Source organism: Diospyros lotus, chromosome 12 (genome assembly GCF_014633365.1).
Source record: "Diospyros lotus cultivar Yz01 chromosome 12, ASM1463336v1, whole genome shotgun sequence".
NCBI classification, from domain to species: Eukaryota; Viridiplantae; Streptophyta; class Magnoliopsida; order Ericales; family Ebenaceae; genus Diospyros; species Diospyros lotus.
In genome coordinates this window covers 3398098-3416390 of record NC_068349.1, presented here as the reverse complement: position 1 = coordinate 3416390, position 18293 = coordinate 3398098, and the positions used below count along the sequence as shown (strand labels likewise).

The 18293-nt window shown below is 35.9% G+C and overlaps 3 protein-coding genes across 3 annotated transcripts in view; 2 read left to right on the top strand and 1 right to left on the bottom strand.

The window, feature by feature from the left end:
* Nucleotides 1-18293, top strand: part of LOC127786488 (autophagy-related protein 9) — a gene marked incomplete in the record, with an annotated part of 1007132 nt that overhangs the window by 606094 nt on the left and 382745 nt on the right.
* On the top strand, nt 2180-3430 carry LOC127786563 (histone H1). The gene is made up of 2 exons (XM_052314044.1): nt 2180-2494; nt 2601-3430. Exons 1-2 carry the CDS (start codon nt 2306-2308, stop codon nt 3225-3227), a joined length of 816 nt encoding a protein of 271 aa, XP_052170004.1. The 5' UTR covers nt 2180-2305; the 3' UTR covers nt 3228-3430.
* On the bottom strand, nt 5150-9507 carry LOC127786508 (calmodulin calcium-dependent NAD kinase). The gene is made up of 9 exons (XM_052313960.1): nt 9243-9507; nt 8960-9157; nt 8628-8851; nt 8486-8547; nt 8124-8345; nt 7886-8012; nt 6130-6446; nt 5869-6013; nt 5150-5711 (listed from the first exon to the last, which is right to left on the bottom strand). Exons 1-9 carry the CDS (start codon nt 9250-9252, stop codon nt 5475-5477), a joined length of 1542 nt encoding a protein of 513 aa, XP_052169920.1. The 5' UTR covers nt 9253-9507; the 3' UTR covers nt 5150-5474.

The following is an 18293-nucleotide window of genomic DNA, read 5'->3' as shown; positions in this document are numbered from 1 at the left end:
GGAGCATCTATATCTTTATTTTCAAGCACCAAAATGAAAATCAATTTATCATGCAAATAAATTTCATTCAATGACAAAAATCTTGTTCTCTTATATCTTGATGGTATTTGGAAAATTATATTTTTATGTTAAAATAATTGTTAATTTTTTTTTCATCAAAATGGTTTTGAAATGCTTGAAAATCGAAGCTAGGCTTTTAAATAAACAAGACCAAGTTGTCGACCACCTATTCCATCCAGTCAACCATTTTGGGCCAAGCTGCCAACCAATTTTTAAGCCGGTTAATCGGTTCAAATGTAGCTCCCGGATGTGTGTTGTTGATCGTCTCTGTATCAAAACCTGTCGATCTTTTTGTGCTTCATGTCAACCTTATCTTTTGTTTTTTTAGTCTAATTGATCGACCGTTTTTGTCTCATACCTCTATAATGGCTAGTTTTACTTGCTCCAATGGTCACAAAATGGTTAGTTTCTTTTGAAAGTCTTGGGATGCCTATAAATACAACAAAATAAAGCTTTTGACAAGGCTAATGAACCAACCGAAAAATTATCTTCAGCTTACATTTGTATTCATATTTGTGTTTTCATTTTTCTCTCAAAATGGCATTGAACTTTATTTGTTTCAATTTATTCAAGTCTTAGAATTTTTGTTGAGAGACATTTGTAATTGATAGATTGATCTCTCATATTCTTTCCAATTATAAATTTATTGTATTTTATAGTAAGGTTGCTAGAGGGTTTACTTGATAATAGAAAGTTATAAATTCCTAATGGTTTATACTAAAGGGCCTATTGAGTGTAGTAAGAGATTTTAGTGAATTGTTTTAAATCTTTATCGATGAGTTAAGGTAATGGATTAGGGTTGGTTTGATAGAAAATGGAGGGTTGCAGATTTGATAGATGAGATTAAAAGATGCTGATGATTTGATCTAATGACTCTTATACTAGTTTGTACGAATTTAAGATAAAAAAAATCACAATAAAACCATCAATTATACAAACGAAACATACAAATTTAAGTGAAAAACTTAAATTGAGAAAAACAAGCAATAGAAAGAACAAAATATTACTTTGATAATATTGTTACAGTAATTATAGAGTATTTGGTATTTCTTTATAGATCTACTACTTATTTATAGATGTCTATAAAAAAATAATTTATATAAATTTATATTATGTTAAGAAAATGAGCCATGAATAAGATAAGGTACAAATAAGAAAAATCTTCAATTATATGTCTCAATCTTAGTTAAATTTGAATTATAGTTCACAATTATTACACTTAGTTAGTTATACTAAGTAACATTAATTTTACTAATAGTATGATTGGGAAAATGGTCATAATAAATAATATTTTAAACTTCAACCCGATTGAAGTAAAAGTATTTGAATTCTTAGTTACAAGTGGTTAACTTATATTACAAAATTCATCGATTATGAAAAATCTTTAACTAATTGTACAATTAAAAAAACATTACGAGTCATAAGAAACAAACCTTTTCTATTTTAGATTACCAACAAATGCACATAATTAGATTATATAATGTTTTGTTAAACTAAAATTTGATGACAAATCACATACCACCACATGTTTTACTTTTAAGGTGTTCATCTTTGTGGAAGTTTTAATCAATCGTTTGGCACTCAAATCTAATTGGATTTTCATGAAAATTGATGCTATGGGTTCATCTACAAATCTATTACAACATCCAGTGCTAAAATAGCATTTGGGTTCAAAGCATTACTCCAAAACAAATCAAAACTACAATCTAGTCCAATAAAGATGTTTTCTCGACCATTGTCGAATCAAATCCAAAATTCTCTCTATGGAGACATCCTCATAGTCCACATAAATACTCGTTGGAAAGCTTACATAATTTGCTGCAAATTCATGAAAATTCCATGTAAATCTGTTTAGTGTAGCTCTAGTTATGCTCAGATCAATTGAGCTTAAAAACACACCTTAAAAGTCCCCAAAGCAACCTGCCTGCCCATGAGCGCCCCCTTGCAAGCCTTTAGTTTTGTGCCCTTCTTGACCGTCGATAACAACTAATCTAACGGCTCAAAGATCAAAATTCCCCCAAGGCAGCGATCCGCGTGCTATGTTAATGGACCAATCGGCGTTCAGCTTTCGGGTACGGCCTCTTCAACGCTGACTATTTAAATCGATTAGTTTTTTCAATTTTGGATCACAGCAACGAATAGATAGATTTTTAGGCGATAGATCAAATCTCTCAGATCTTTGGTTTTCAGTTTTGATTTGTGTACTCGAACCCCTAGTTCGATTTCGGTTTTGTGTATTTCCCAAATGGCGGCGAGTGAAGAGCCTGTTGTTGCGGTCGAGTCGGCGCCGGAACTGGCGGCCTCAGAGCCAGTGGCGGAGGAGCAACAGGCGGCGAAGGCCGGAAAGACGAAGAAGGCGAAGGAGCCGAAACCGAAGAAGCCTGCGGCTTCGAAGAAGCCTAGGGGCTCTCCCACGCATCCTCCTTACATAGAGGTAAGGGAAACGGATTTGGGGTGTCTATTATCTGTGTTCGTGTTAGTTGAGTCTTGAGCGGTTTGGATTTTTGGATCTGATTTTTGTTGTTTGATGTGTGGTTTAGATGATCAGTGACGCGGTTGTGACGTTGAAGGAGAAAAGCGGGTCGAGTCAGTACGCGATTGCGAAGTTCATTGAGGAGAAGCACAAGCAATTGCCTCCGAACTTCAAGAAGTTGCTGTTGGTCCAATTGAGAAAGCTTGTGGCCTCTGGCAAGCTTGTGAAGGTCAAAGGTTCGTTCAAGCTGCCGGCAGCTCGTGCTTCTGCGCCGAAGTCGGCTCCTGTTGCGAAAAAGAAACCGGCGGCAGCGAAGCCTAAGACTGCTCCCGCGGCTAAGGTCAAGAAATCGCCGGCGAAAGCTAAAGCTGCCGCGCCTAAGGCTAAAGCTGCGGGAAGGCCTAAGTCAGCTCCCACCTCCAAGCCGGCTGCGAAGCCAAAAGTTGCTCCTGCAAAGCCAAAGGCAGCCGCCAAGCCTAAAGCTGCGGCAAAGCCGAAGCCTAAGCCAAAGCCCAAGGAGAAGCCGGCTAAAGCTGCGAGAACGTCTAGTAGAACCTCTCCAGGAAAGAAAATTGCTGCCGCAAAGCCCAAGACGGTGAAGTCGCCGGCGAAGAAAGCTCCGGCTAAGACAGCGAAGGCCAAGACTGTGAAGTCGCCGGGGAAGAAAGCACCGGCGAGGAAAGGAAGGAAGTGAGAAGGGGAGAGTTGCTATGTGTAGGGTTAGTCCTGTAAAGTAATTGATCTATGGTACATCTTGGTTCCTTTTGGAAGTTATAGTATCGTTTTCTCTTTATTTTCTTTCCCAGGCTCTTAAGTACTTGAAATACAGCGTTAGATGTACTAATTTGTTGAATCGATTTCGTGGAGAATCAGAGTTCGAGTTTTCATGGTGCTCAATCTAGCTCTCTCTCTCTCTCTCTCTCTCAGCATGTGTTGTAACACTCTCGGATTATGTCTTGCAGCGTGGTTAACAGAGCAAATGAAACCCAGATCTTCTTACTGTTCTGGCCTGCCAACAATAGAACTGTTTCCACAATTGGGGTGGTCTTAATTAATTTTGCAGTTTCTGGTTGTAATAGGGGGGCTCAAAGTTCAATTGATCTGGATTTATTGTGCAGTAATTCAGCTCTTGGAGTTCTACAATGTAAGAACGCTCTGGTGAATTGTGCTTCAGAGATAAGTACTTCTACTTCCTCTGTTTGCTTGATATTTGTGAATAACAAAGGTTTCATTGTTGCGCACGAAAGGATGGATGATTGAAATTTGTTTCTCCTTGCCTTTTATCACCTTTTGTAATGAAAAGGGTTTGTATTCATCTAGGAATATGTTTCATTGGATGCTCAGACAACTGACTAATTACAGGTTTTATATTGTATCTTTAAGTTTTAACATGATATGATTTATAATTGAATAGGTTGTGATGTTCTTGTTATTCTTCCCACATTGTGGAGCATTCGTCATTCGTCTGATACACAAGTAGAAGTGGTGTGCGTGTTTACAGTTGAGTTCATAGCTAAATAATACTTCAATTAGCCAAGCATCAATTATTAATCTTCTCAATTGACCCTTAAATATAATCTAGTGAAATTCCATTAAGTTGTGATGAAATTGTAATACTATATTTGTTTCTGAGGTGATGATTTTATGAATGGGCAAATATAATGTGGTTAGTTCTTAAAATCTGCTTCATGTTCCTTCTTTGTTCTTTCTAGCACACTTGTTGAATGCCTTTTTAGTCATCAAAGGCTACTCAATACCCTGAGAAGAACAGATGGAACTATTACCTTGTTTTTTTTTTTTTTCCTGGCAAATAAGGATTGTTAAATTTCGTTGCAAACATCTGATAATTTCAAAAGCAGAGAGAAGATGGAACTAGTACCCTTTTTATTTTTGCAGACAAATAAGGATTGGCAAAATTCTACTAGAGTTGCCTTTCAATAGGTTTTGTTAGCTATCAGTGAGTAATGTGCTAAGGATTTAATGTATCTGCAAGGCTTGTGCTGCTGATCTAGAAGAGTGTTTTAATTTGTTTGTCAAGGATGGGCAAGCTGGGAGGAAGTCCTGTTTCTTCCCCCCCCCCCTCTCTCTATCTGGCAACAAAATGGGGGGTGGGGGGAGAGAGAGAGAGAGAAGTGAATTACACTGTGTATATATATCTATACATGCCATGAATTAGAACAGAAACGGTGAGGTTGAAGTTTCTGTTTAGAGAAATCTTTGTTTGAAAAGAGTATGAGAGAGAGAGAGAGAGAGAGAGAGAGAGAGAACGGGAGGTTCTGTTCTTGAGTTCCAGACTGCCTTCATCAGACACATTTAAAACCGGGGTCTTGTTATAACAAGGTCATAGGCATCATAAAGTGTAATATGGCCTTCCTAACATCAATCTATCTCAAAGTCTACTTCATTCCATCTCATATCCTCCGGAATATATTTCCCTCTTCTAAATAATTTCTCTTAATGAGATCTTACTTAGATGACAGACGACGACGACGATACAAGATGGATGAATGGTTTTGTTCATATATACCACAAGAGTATGTTGAAACTTCATGGTATAGGTCTTAGAAACTCTGCTTACAAAGATTTAACTATACTCAAGATTTAACTAAACTCCAATTCAATTCAGGTATCCGTTTTTTCATATAAACTTCAATCTGCATATGCATAACATGTACACAGTGATTGATCAATGCGCATTCTAGCATCATCAGTAAATTGTGCTTATATTCAATTTCCATATGCTAAACTGAATCTTGAAGGTTGAATATATAGAACCTGAAGCAAGTTTGTTCTGGTCATGACATGATACACTTCCGGAAAATGTAACTTTTCCATGGTCGTTGTGGTCTGTCTATCTTCATCTTCTAGGACATGCATGCACCATAAAATTTAATAGTTTGAGAGTGTGTGTGTGTGTGTGGGGTTGTGCAATAGTGATTTATCATTTCAATCTTTCGACTTTCTGGATGACATACTTAAGCTCTTTTTGAATGTTCAACCTCGAAGGGGACAAGACTATATCTTTCCACACTGATCCAGCTACATAAGCTGGGTTTGGGCTCTTGTAAAGTTGGCGTATGGAGTTTGCTTGATCATTCAACACGCCTACCCTCTTGAGGACGTCTATCTCATCTGGATCAACCAGCAAAGTCCGCTCCCTGTCTTTCCATCCTATCAACTTCACAACCATAAATTTCTCTTAATTTAGGTGCTTGCTGAAACTTGGACCATTCTCATCCATATATGGAAATTAGCTCAATTTAGGCTCATTCAAGCCTTGGTAAGTAGACAAAGAAAGGGTAGGTGGGGTGGGGTGGGGCGGCCAAGATGTGTACCTTAGGTGGGCCTTCCAAAGCATTAGTGCAGTATAGCCTTGCATTGTCTACTAGATGGCAGTATGTTGTAAATGCGTTGGCAAATCTCTTGTGCGATGTCAACTGTGATTTCACCCTCACAGCTCTTCTGGACATGATAGCTCTTCTGCAAATAAATTTGTGGGTTTAGGAAACAGAAAGTACACGCATATGATGATGAATAATGTTGATAAGAACGGTTTGACAACACAATCATCTATCTATCTATTTTAACCAACATACCTAATACCTCTTACAACAGCTAAATAAGCATCACAAACAACCCCAACCAACTCTATCCTGTATGGTCTTCTCTTCTTAGTTCCATCAGGCTCTTCTTCTTCAGTCTGCTCCCAGTAGCTTTCGATTACAACCCCACGCCCATCCACCTTGTAACCAACTCCCATGCGGTATCGTCGACGGTGAACATTTCTAGCCATGGTTATTGTCTGCACAACAAAGGGGACCCAAGAGAGTGTGCCATCCATAATCACATCCCTCCCTTCATTGAGTGCTGTTACCAGTAGGGATGATGCTGCATCTGTAGATGATTGGTGCACCTGTTTGGAGTATCATTTGTTGAATTTTACTATTCCAATCCTTAAGACATCATGCATGGTAAGCATCTGTGAATGTACAAATTATGTTTGTGGACAACTTTATGTAACTGTCCTTCCTAATTCATGCTAGAATGGTATAACTGAGTCGGTAGAAAAATTTCTTAGTGAAGAAGATGGAAAGAAGATGCCTTGAAGCAGCCAAATTTGTTTAATCTGAATAAAAGATTTTGGTGAGTGCAAAATCTTAGGTGATTAAGCATGGATTTTTTATAGAACTGAACAAGTTATGAATTTGAATTTGAGCTTTTGATGAAGGATGAATGATGTTCAAGAAGGGCTTTAAATAAAAGGTTGTTGATCTTGCATTGCTTATAACTATCTAGGCATATGTTACTCAATAAATGTAATGCTATGAGAACAACATTTCTATTTTTTTGATACGTCCGATTAGAAATTTTCCTGATTATCAAGTTCTTGTCTTCATATTGAATGTGTAGGTTTACACATCACTAAAGATTTTCTTCTAGAAAATGATCAGAATTGTCCCTGATTATCAAGCTGTCTTGCTATTGCATGCATGAGTGAGTTTACAAATCAATTAAAATATTCTTCTGGAAAAGAGTTTTTGTTTTTATTTTCTTTTTTTGTCATTTTATTTTGTAGTGAGCATTCTGGAAGTGACGAGAGTGATGAACTTCCTATACCAGCCTTTTTTCCCTTTCTCCTTGGCTAATTTTATTATGGTGCTTCTGTATAGGACCATTTCACCCTATCATTGGGAATTTGGAATTTAAAACTTTTAGTGTTTGGATACACTTATTAAAAGCATTTATATTTGCATTTGGATCCCTGTTTTTATACCCAAGAAATAAAAGATTTTGAAATGACACTTATAAATGAGAGAATTTAAAATTCAAATAATTCAAATTATAAATTTCAAGTGTCATCATTATATTTGGAGGGTACATTGGGTAGTTGACGGTCATCATAAAAATTGTTGGATCAAATAACATGAATTCTGGACAAATGACAATTCATGTAGCTGATCCTATATAGTGAGATTAAGTCTTAATATTTTTGTATTTAATTCTGCATATTTGGTTGGGGTTGATGTTTAGCACAGAGTTTTCCACTTATGTCAATGAAGATTTCAAGAGCAAAGAACTTCCTTTGCATGGAATTGCAAACTGCAGTTCCCAGAATGAAGCCAACATGGCTTTAGTACCAAAATTAAAGAAATAATTACATGAGGAGCTTAAAAGTTTTGGCCTTCTATATATAGTTGTGAAGTTAATTAGCAATCAGATGCTCGATAAAAGCTTTGAGATTTTCAGTTAATGATACTTTACAGAAATGATTGTTGATTATTAATTATTCCTGGTTAGATTTTTCAGTTTCTTCTCACAGCTAATCAATGGAAAGAGAGAGGTGGAGGGTACCAATTCTGCTGTTTGAAGCATGTCATGATGCCCCCTCGAGCTGAGGGCTTTGTAGATGACATCTGATTCTTTGAAAGCATCGGCTTCTATTATGACTGCATTTGCTGCTGCTCCTGACCAGAATGGTCTGTTCATATACATATGTTTTTAAGGTAAAAACACACGTATTGCAACTTTTGTTGTTAGTTTCCCAGAATTAAAACTAACTACACTAGTTATACATATTCTAACAACTTACTCTTTGAGAATGTCCTTTAGCACAGTACTCTTGCCAGCTCCCATGCCGCCACCCATGAGGAGGAGGACAGGGCTCCTATCTTTGTGGTCGACAGGAGCCATGACATCTGTGCACTGCGAATCATCAGGCTGTGACATTCCAATTGCTCTCAGTTCCTCCACCAGCGTATTGAACACCCTCGCCACCTTCAGGTTTTTCGTCACCCTCTCAAATCTCTGTTCCCTGTTTCTCAGCACAAATAGAATTAATGAAAATAAAAACTCGAATATATGTAGAAACAGAAACCGGACCCATTTGATTTGCTCTTCTCTCTGAGGTCCATCCATCACAAAGATACAAAAGAAAGAAAGAACATAGCCCACCTAGTTGCAGCCATGACAATGTGCTTGAGCTTCTTTTTTGGCTCAGCATCAGCACTCAGTACCTGATAATTTCGTTTGTTTTTTAGAACATTAGAACATGGTTAAGATTTAAGAATTCTAAATTAATTGCATTAATAATTACCTGACTAATCATAAGATGTGCATGGTTCCAGTGGAATCCAAAGTAGCTTAGAATGCACCTCTCAAACTCCTCCACGAGCTTTATATACAAGGAATCCGCATCTGGTTCCTCCGTGAAGAAGGAATATATGTTCTCCTCACAATCATCAGTTTTTATGATATAATCAGAAGCTAACTTGCAGAGATGTGGACATTCTCTTTTGTCTGCAAATCCCATTTGCCTGGCTGCACCCGGCCGGCCGATGCGCGCAGAATGACAAAAACACGATATTCATTCAAATGGGTGCGTACATGTGAATTATGGAATCCAAATGGGCATCAGAAAACAATTACCTACATACTGAGAGAACCTCTCAAGCTTCAGAACCTGGCCGGAATCTGTGACTCTCACCAGAGGGACGATTCTCTGATCTCTGATCCTTCTGAAACGAAAGTGCATCGCCAGGGCGATGATGAGCCCTATGGTAGAGGCTAGTAAGATCTGGGTGCAGTTTGGTTTGCCGGTTCCATTGTAATCTGCAAGCATGATGTCTACATTTCCATGAAAGCAATGAATTGATGATGAAATGTGTTGAAGAGGGAACTAGGTATGGAAGATTGGAAGGCTGTTGCATACCTTGCTGCATGTCTTGCAATATTGGAAGGATGGCTGGGGAATTGGCCTGTGATTCGAGATTTGTTTGTATTGAGAATTAGTCAGAATTTTTTCATTTTCATTGATATGCTGTAGAATCTGAAGGTTAATCGTCTTGTTTATTTTGGTATGAAGACAAAAAAAGTGATGGGTGGCTCACAGAAACGGTTTCTGTGAATGCTAAGCTATGAGATGACAAGTGGATGGTTAACACTGTCCAAAGAAGCTTACAACTTTGTGAGAAAAAAAGAAGGAAAATTTTAATTTATGTATTCTCTCTCTCTCTCTCTCTGTGCTTATCTTATAAATTATTTTATGTCATTTAGTGTAAAATGTTTTTATTAATTAAATATTCAAAAATAAAAAAAATATTTTACGCCCAAAGGCGCTACAATCCAGAAGGGTAGGCCTTGCTCTCAAATCTTGCTGCAGTCCAAAAGCGCTTTTCCTATTTTATTGTTTTAATAATATTTGAAATTAATATGTTATTAATATTTGGATTATTTTTAAATTTTATTTGACGATACAAAATAATATGCGAAGTTTACTCGCATATTCTCATCGTAACCGTTTCTCCCAACCAAACCTCCAGCTCTGAGCTCTGTCTCTCTCTAGGGCACGACGCGCATTCCAAAAATCGCCAGCGTTTCGAGAAAGTCTGCGATGAAATTCTTCCTCCGTCGACGGCCCTCTCCGGTACCCAAATCTCTCTCTCTCTCTCTCGATCTGACTTCCTCCTTCTCGATTTCCTTTATGATTTTTGTTCCACGATATAAATGCTTTGTTTTTTTTTAAGATTTGGCCGCTGAAGACAGCAATCCTGTCTTTTTGCTATCAGTAGGTTTGGTCTGATATTGAAACTAAATTTCAGATTGGATTAGGTTTTTTTATGTTCAGTTGTTTTTTCACCGAACATAAATCCAAATCTTTATTTATTTATTTAGTTTCCTAAGGGCATTGGTAGCTATGACGCTGGAAAAAAATTTCTTCCCCTCTTGTACCTGCATATGCTTTCTTTCTTTAGCTTATTTCTTCCATTTATGTACATTACCAAAATTGTCTAGGCCAGGGCTTGGGACCAAGGCCTTCTTAGTAGGGTTGCTAACTCATGGGTAAAATGATATTTGATAACATTCTTCATACTTGTTCACCGTGATCACTGATCACACAATAGCTAATCAATACCTACTCTTTTGGTCATTTCCTCACTGTGTCTCACGATAGGTAATTGGTACTTATCTTTTTGTCATGATCCTTACCATTAATATGATCAAGAGGATAAGACCATAGATAGAAATGGCTGACGAGCCAAAATTCATGTAACCAACTTCACTTGGAAGGATAAAGACTTGATATAGTGTTGTTTTGGTCTTTACTTTGATCAAATGATAGTCAGTGGATACTTATTCTTTTGTCAATTTCCTTTCTTTCTAGATTCTGGCAAAAAGTTAATGCTCATAACGAGTTCTAGAGCAATCAAGTCTCCCAGCACAACCCATGTTGGTAACTACAGAAGTTTACTTATATCGTCCTGTCTGCCTCATGCCAGGAAATGTTGGAAGCTAATTTAGATACTCATGGTATTTAAATTTTGAGCTTTCCCTCCTTACAAACCCATCAAGGATACAACTAACAATTTTACTAATTGGATTGAATTGTTAGTTGCATCCTTGATGGGTTTGTTAAGAGGGAAAGGTTGAAATTACCACGGAGACATTCAACAAATTTTCTGAGAGAGGCTTGGTATAACATAAACAATCATGATGCATGGGCTTTATAGGGATGGGCAAACTGATTGTTTCTAGAGATGGACAGAAAGGTGTGCTCTAAATGTTGTTACTTTGTATACATTTTTGAGAGGCTTTTGTCAAAATAATGATGCCCTGGAAGGGGCAGAACTCCTTAAGAAAATGGGCGCAAAAAATGTTTCGCCAGATGTAAAAATAGTCTCCATCGTAATAGACTTACTCTGAAAGAATGAAATTATCATGAGTACCTAAATTTGCTTCCAACACTACTTCTTTTTTGTACTGTAGCAAACACAATTTGATGCTTTCCAGATTCTAACAAAAAGTTAATGCTAATGATAGTTTCTTGAGTGATCAATCTCACTTGATTGTTCAGGAACTTGTCATTAGCATTACTTTTGATTGGAATCTAGAAAGCATCTAATTGTGTTGGTAAAACCCAAAAAACTAGTAATGCTTATTTTTAAATGGCAAAAGGATTAAGCCACATGGAATATCAGAAGTGCAAACATAAGCAAGCATGCAGGATTTGTTGTTGTTGTCATGCATACTGTTATTTGCGGATCTCCTTCCAGTTATCTGAAGGTACATCAACCCCAGGGTTCTTTCTCTTGTAATCAAGCATTGCCTAGTAATATCAATCCTAGATGGATGCTTGCAGTTTTGTGATAGAATATGTATAGATTGTTAGGTCCTCTTTTTGCGGTTGTGGGAACGTTTTATGATTCCTGAACCACATCTAAATGATTGGAAAACAATTTTCAATTTTTCTGTAAGCAATCATGTAACTACAGTGAAGTTAAAGCTGATAACCATGTTCTAACTTTATGTTGGCAATGCCTTGTGATTGTGTCATGTCCAGCAAATTTGGCTGTGGATTAGAAGAACTGTGTGTTTGGTGTGGCTGATTGGTTTGTTCTTCTTTTTGCTTGGTAATTGGTTCTTTTTTATTGTCAATGGACAAGTTACAAAGGAGTCAATGACTTAATAACCTATTCATCTTATTTGAATTTTAGGAGAGATGTTACATGCAATCATGACTTAATAACCTATTCACGGCTGTTGCACTAATCAAATTAGTATTTTGTTAAAAGTTAGACGCAATGTCTGGTCACCAGTGCACTGCACATTGCTTTGCTTTGTAGGATAAATTTTGACATGTGTGACAATGATTTCTGTATTTTTATTACCCTTGTTTCCAAAACAAAAATTATTGAGCACATCAAGAACACAATTGTGTTTTATATGATTTTTTTTTTCGTATAAAAATGAGTTTTGAAACCATGATTGAAATAAAATAGTTTTTATGAACAGTTTTGGGAATGAATTCACTGCCAAAATTTCCCAAGTTTATCTATCACTGAAAAGTAGTTTTAAAAATCATCCCTCTTGTGTTCTTGCAGGAAAACAAAAAGGTTGAAGATATGTTAGTTATCGATTTGATCATATCACTTTATTGTTTACTACATTGAATTGGTGTGATAACATCTTTCATCCAAACAATTCTGTGCTTGTTTCAGTCCCAAGTTATGGCAAATCATAAAGACTATTACCACAGACCATCATACTGTGGACTTGATTGAAGAACACAAATGGTAGAACTGCTTTTTCTTTTCGATTTCTGCTTTTTCATTTTGGTTAAGTTGTACGTTTACTTTATAAGGTGAAGACAAAACAGCAGAAATAATTGAGCATAAAAAATTCTGGAGAGACAATGGGACAATGTAATGCCAATGATGAGAGGGGCTTCAGGCAAAAAAGGAACATGAAATATTTCCAAGGACAAAGCTCCAGCCCTAACCAAAGTTGTCCAGTAGCCATCTATAGAAAAGAATTCCATCATATGTCATAATAAACCAGCTGAAACTCTAATTGAGAAAAAAAAATGCTATATTTACCACAAGAAAATAAAAAAAAAAATGACTATTAAGGTGGTAGGGTAGGTGGTGAGTTCTAAGGTTAAATATTTTAATTATCGGTCAGTATTTTAACGATTAAAGACATTATAGTTGGGAGTTTATCTGAGAGTAATTAACGATTGGATATTTAAACTGAATTTTAGTATGTGCATACATGCAGCATCCCTTTGTCGGCTGGCGGCCCAATATACCTACTTTTAGGTAAAAGGGCTTTAAATTATTTATTGTTACATCTCAGATTAAATAAAGTGCGAATCTCTCGCGAATATAAAGTTTTTGAGTCATTCATGCTTAATAGAAATTGTTTTTGGTACATGAGATTGGATAAAGTGGCATCAAAGGATTCTTCAACTATGCTATTCTTTCACTGTTATTGTGGGCTCATTAACAACATTAAAATTAAGATATTCACTGTAATGAAAAGTGAGGAATAACAAGACGATAGAACATAATTTAATTTACAGTAGAATCTCTAACATTATCCTAGTATTTAGCATTGCAACGTTATTGAAGTACAGTATTAGTGCGCCAATAAATCTTTATATAAATGCTGTTATCAAATAGAAAATTCTTAAAAAATTATTATATTGAATAAGCAGAGGCAAAATATCTTATAATAATATCCTAGTATAAAATTCCCTTTTAAGAGCAAAACGAATTAAAAATCATAGGCAACGCGGTAACGCGTTTGGCAATTCGCATCGCTTCGTTCTTCTGAACTTTTTGATCTTATCGTCTGTTGAATTCCAACTTAATTTGCAGTCATGTTTACATTAAACAAATGAGTATTGTCAACAGGTTAGGTGATCAAATCGAAGGAGAAAAGATTGAAAAAAGTGAGTCATAATTGCACGCACCTCCTGCAAACCGTGATTGCCGGATCGACGTCGACCTTCGCCTCGCCAGATGGACGGCGCTCTTAGGTTCAGTCGCCGGCGACTGATCACGTGTGACCGGTTACGCCAGTGGAAAAACCGGCAAGTTGAGGGGAATGAAGCCTGGTCCGAGATCATTCGAACGGTGTTATTCAATTTGAGCAGCACAGAGCCAAACAGAGCTTCGCGTGAATGGTCTCGAACCAGACAACATTCACCTCAACAAATCTAGAAGAGCGAGCGAGCGAGCGATCGAGAGAGAAGAGAGAGAGAGAGAGAGAGAGAGAGAGAGAGGGGTAGGGTTTGATTTGGCCATGCATTATGTTTCATGGGGTCCTTTTATATATGCGCGAGGACGAGCAGAGATTCTCTCCGTGGGTCACCTGACTTGGAGTCCACTTTCTCTTGGCGCTTTTTACACCCGACCGTCTGTTTCATTTTCTCTAAATAGAAATCGTATTTGTACAAAATTATTATTCGTTTAAAATACGATTACTCGTGGACTAATAATCGCTCGACACGACGCAACATATATGTGTATGTGTTATTGTTGAAGTGATCAATGAGGGGTGCTGGAGGTTTGACCTGGTTGGCAGGGGTAGGTATTGACCTTCTGAGTTTATTTCCAACTAAAGCTTCAAGCATATGTCTTTTGTTTGCCACTATGATAATAAAGAGGAAGCTAGGAGATAGATGGTGGAGAACCTTAGTCAGTGACCTAAGCTTGGCGTCTGATGCCAAGCTTGAGTCCCAAGCTTGCCTCAGATCAGCCCTTAAATCTTTATATGAATACATATTCAATAAATTTATTCAGCCTAAATCGACGAGTATTGGCAGAAAATTTGATCAACTCTTAAGCGCATCCCCTTAAATGCATTCTCTTAGACGCAAAATTTGTCTGTGAGAAGCAGATCTTAACCTGATCTACCACCGTATATGTTGTCAGAGTTAAGGTGACAAGTTCGTCACGACTTGACCTTAATGGTTAGTTGGAGGAGGTTGGTTAGTTTGGTTTTCAAGTTCAAATTCTCCTTCAGTACAAATGTTAGTGAATAATACTCAAATTTACCTTCTCATCACTAAAAAGATGTGGTAATGAGGCGTCTACAAGAAACACCATCGCTTTATTAATTCGTATTATAACTTAAATATAATATTTCTAACTACAAATAATTATTATGATTATGTTAAAAGTATGTCAAATTAATCATTATACCTCAGTGTTATCTCAAAAGTAGGAACAATAGATACAGGTTAGTGTGTAAAATCAAGGATTCACAGCCAATAAAGCAGCTTTCCATAAAGCTGGAGACAGGAAAAGATTGAATTTGCGAACACCACTGATGCAAAATGGGTAAAGTTTATGATTTAATTGAAGCAGTCTTGCGCTTGACCATTTAATTAAATCAAATGGGTAAAGTTTATTCATAAAAATACTTGCTAGAAGAACCATTACATATTATCTGGCATCATTCTAATATAATTTTTACATTAATTTAATCAAATGGGGGTATTTCAAAGAATACAATAAAGAGAAGAAATAAGAGTAAGTGTTTTTGCTCCTAAGATATAGTCGAATGGTAAAAGGATAATTGATATGCTGAATTCATATTGATAGATCGTAAATTCGATTCTTCTTTATACAGAATCACAAAGTAATTCGTCTGTAATTTATTTTTTTTTACATAATTAAAAATATGAACATAAGAGATCAAGCAAATACGATCATCCAAGAGTGAGTGTGTCTTTGGAGGCAAATTAAGAACGAAATTCGTACAATGCAGGACATCCGTGAAGGCAGCCATTGCCAAGGCTCCCCCCAAACAGGGCCATTAGATAAGAAAGCAAGCACGAGATGGGTCCTTTCTTTGAAAAATTGTAGTCAAGATGCAAGCTTTTTACAGCCCCCACATCTTGGAATAAAGTTGCCCTGATGCCGAGCCCCCATTGATGTGAACAAAAATAAATAAGTGAATAAATAAAAAAGGAGGTCATGGCCCACGTGCAATTTTGTGCCAAACAAAGTCAAAGTGCCTTTCCAAAGAGGAAGCCTGTTTCCACCATTTCAGCAAGTTTTCAGCTGCATGCACTGCCATAGTCACTCGCATCATAAACTAAGCAAAGATGTTTGTGACCCAGTGGGTTAGCTAAATCCGGGCAAGTTTAACTGAATTTTAGTGTTTTTGGTAAGTTTTTACATTTAATGATGATGGTGTTTGGGACCGATTATTATGGGTGTGTGTCGGGTCAGATATTTGTATGAAGAGACGGATAATCAACCAATAAAGTAAAAGATAATCAACCAATAAAATAAAGTGTATAGAATTAAGATAATTTTAATATCTTTGCTTATAAAGAACTTAGGGTGCGTTTGATTGTAAGAGTGAATTTTGGGTGAAAAAAAAAATGAATTTCAAGAAAAATGAGTTTCTATAAATTAGAAGTTTAAGCTGTTTGATTGTTATAATTTTCTATCTAGAAAATGATGTTATTTTCCATCTTTTAGTGTTTGATTGATAATATTTTCTACAAAATTTGGTCATTTTCCTGATATTTTGTGTTTGATAGGCATTATTTTCTATGAAAAATAACACATTTTTCATGGAATTCATTGATAAAAATATATTGAAAAATACTGAATCTCTGTATAGATATACATATATACATAAATATATATATATACACATATATACATATATGCACACTGATACACACATATATATCAATACTAAAAATTCTTCATCTTTATCTCTACATACACAGACATATATATACATAAATATATACATACACACACAGATACACACATATATGTACACACACATACATACATATATGTATATATATACACACACAGAGGCCCTCTCTCGCTGCCTCTCTCTCTCTGTTCGCTTGCCACATATATATATATATATACGCACACATACATATAGATCTGCTGCCTTACCCACTTGTCGCTGCTCACTGTTGCTGACCCACTCGCTTGTTCGTCATCTTTTTCGTTGCCTATCTCTCTCTCTCGCTCGCCCGCTTTCCCACTCGTTCGCTCTATGTTTCTCTCGCTGCAAATCTCCATGGAAGTTGAAAGAGAGAAGATGGGAGCACAGTGGGTTGCTCTCCGAATTGCTTGGAAAATCGGAGCTTTTCCCCAACCAAGGAATTTGATTTCCTTGATTTAAAGGAAAAAGCTATCACATGACAATAAATGGGAAAATGAATTTCCAAGAAAATTTCGACTGTCAAACACTACATAAATGAAAAATTGAGTGAAAAAAACATCTTTTTCAAGAAAAAATTAGGCTATCAAACACACCTTTAGGTCTTTAAGTAGATTAGAATAAAAAAGTGTCAATGTTAAAATTTTTAAAACTTGACATTTTTTACAAATAATAACATATCTCTTGAATCAATCCCTAATCTCATGAGTTTTGATTAATTAGATTTCTCCAATATGGGGAGAGTAAGGCCATATGTCCCATATTATGCTTAATTTTGTATAAATTGGCTCAACAATAATTAACTAGTGGCATGTTTGGTAAAATCTTCAAAACAAGTAATAATGGTTGATTAATTTTTTATATTTTGTTGGGCGATAAGTTGGATTGAATTCAACTCATTTTATAGTGAAAATAAGTTAGGCGTAATTAAAATCAAATCGTAACATAATAAGTTTTAAATGATGAGAAAATAAAATTGTACTTTTGTGACTGATTTGAGTTTTTGATTTAGTGATAAGTCTATAATCCTACATGTGATATCAAAGCCAAATGTCATGAACTCAATTTTCTTAAAAAGTATGGACTATTGCCATGTCGGATTGAGTCTAACTTTTGCTACGAGGGAAACATTAAGTGTATACATTTATTTTCTTTTTGGTTAATGAATGTGTGACTTTTGGAATGAACTGAGAAGTATGGATCAGACATTAATCAATACCATATTCTTGAATCACATAATTAAAGATGAATTCGCAAAAATTATGCTTGGCCCATTTATGAATTGGGCTACATAGGCCCAACTCTAAAGTAAAATAGAAGAAAATTCTTAATTTACTTATTGCTACCCTTTCACACTTGATTTTCAAAATCTAAAACAAAGGATGATAATCAATGGGGTATGGGTTTCTTAAAATCCTATGGATGGACTTATCTTCAACTTGTAATAAATTATAAGCCTTGAACACACTAAGGGGATGATGATCTGTGGGCTCTTTAAAAAGGTTATCACTTAAGGATGATAATCAATGGGCTATATTTTTGTATATAAGTATATATAAGCTTATATCTATATTAAAATGTGTATCAATTGAAAAATTTAGAAGTTTAATCTAAAAATTAAAATTAAATTAAAAGTTAAGCATTTTTCAATAATTTAACCTTCTAATTATTTTTATTGGGTAAATTATATTATTAATCTCTAAATTTTGTATTTCATAAAAAAAAATTTATTATAATTTTGTAAAAAAAATGAAGTAAATTATACCAACAAATT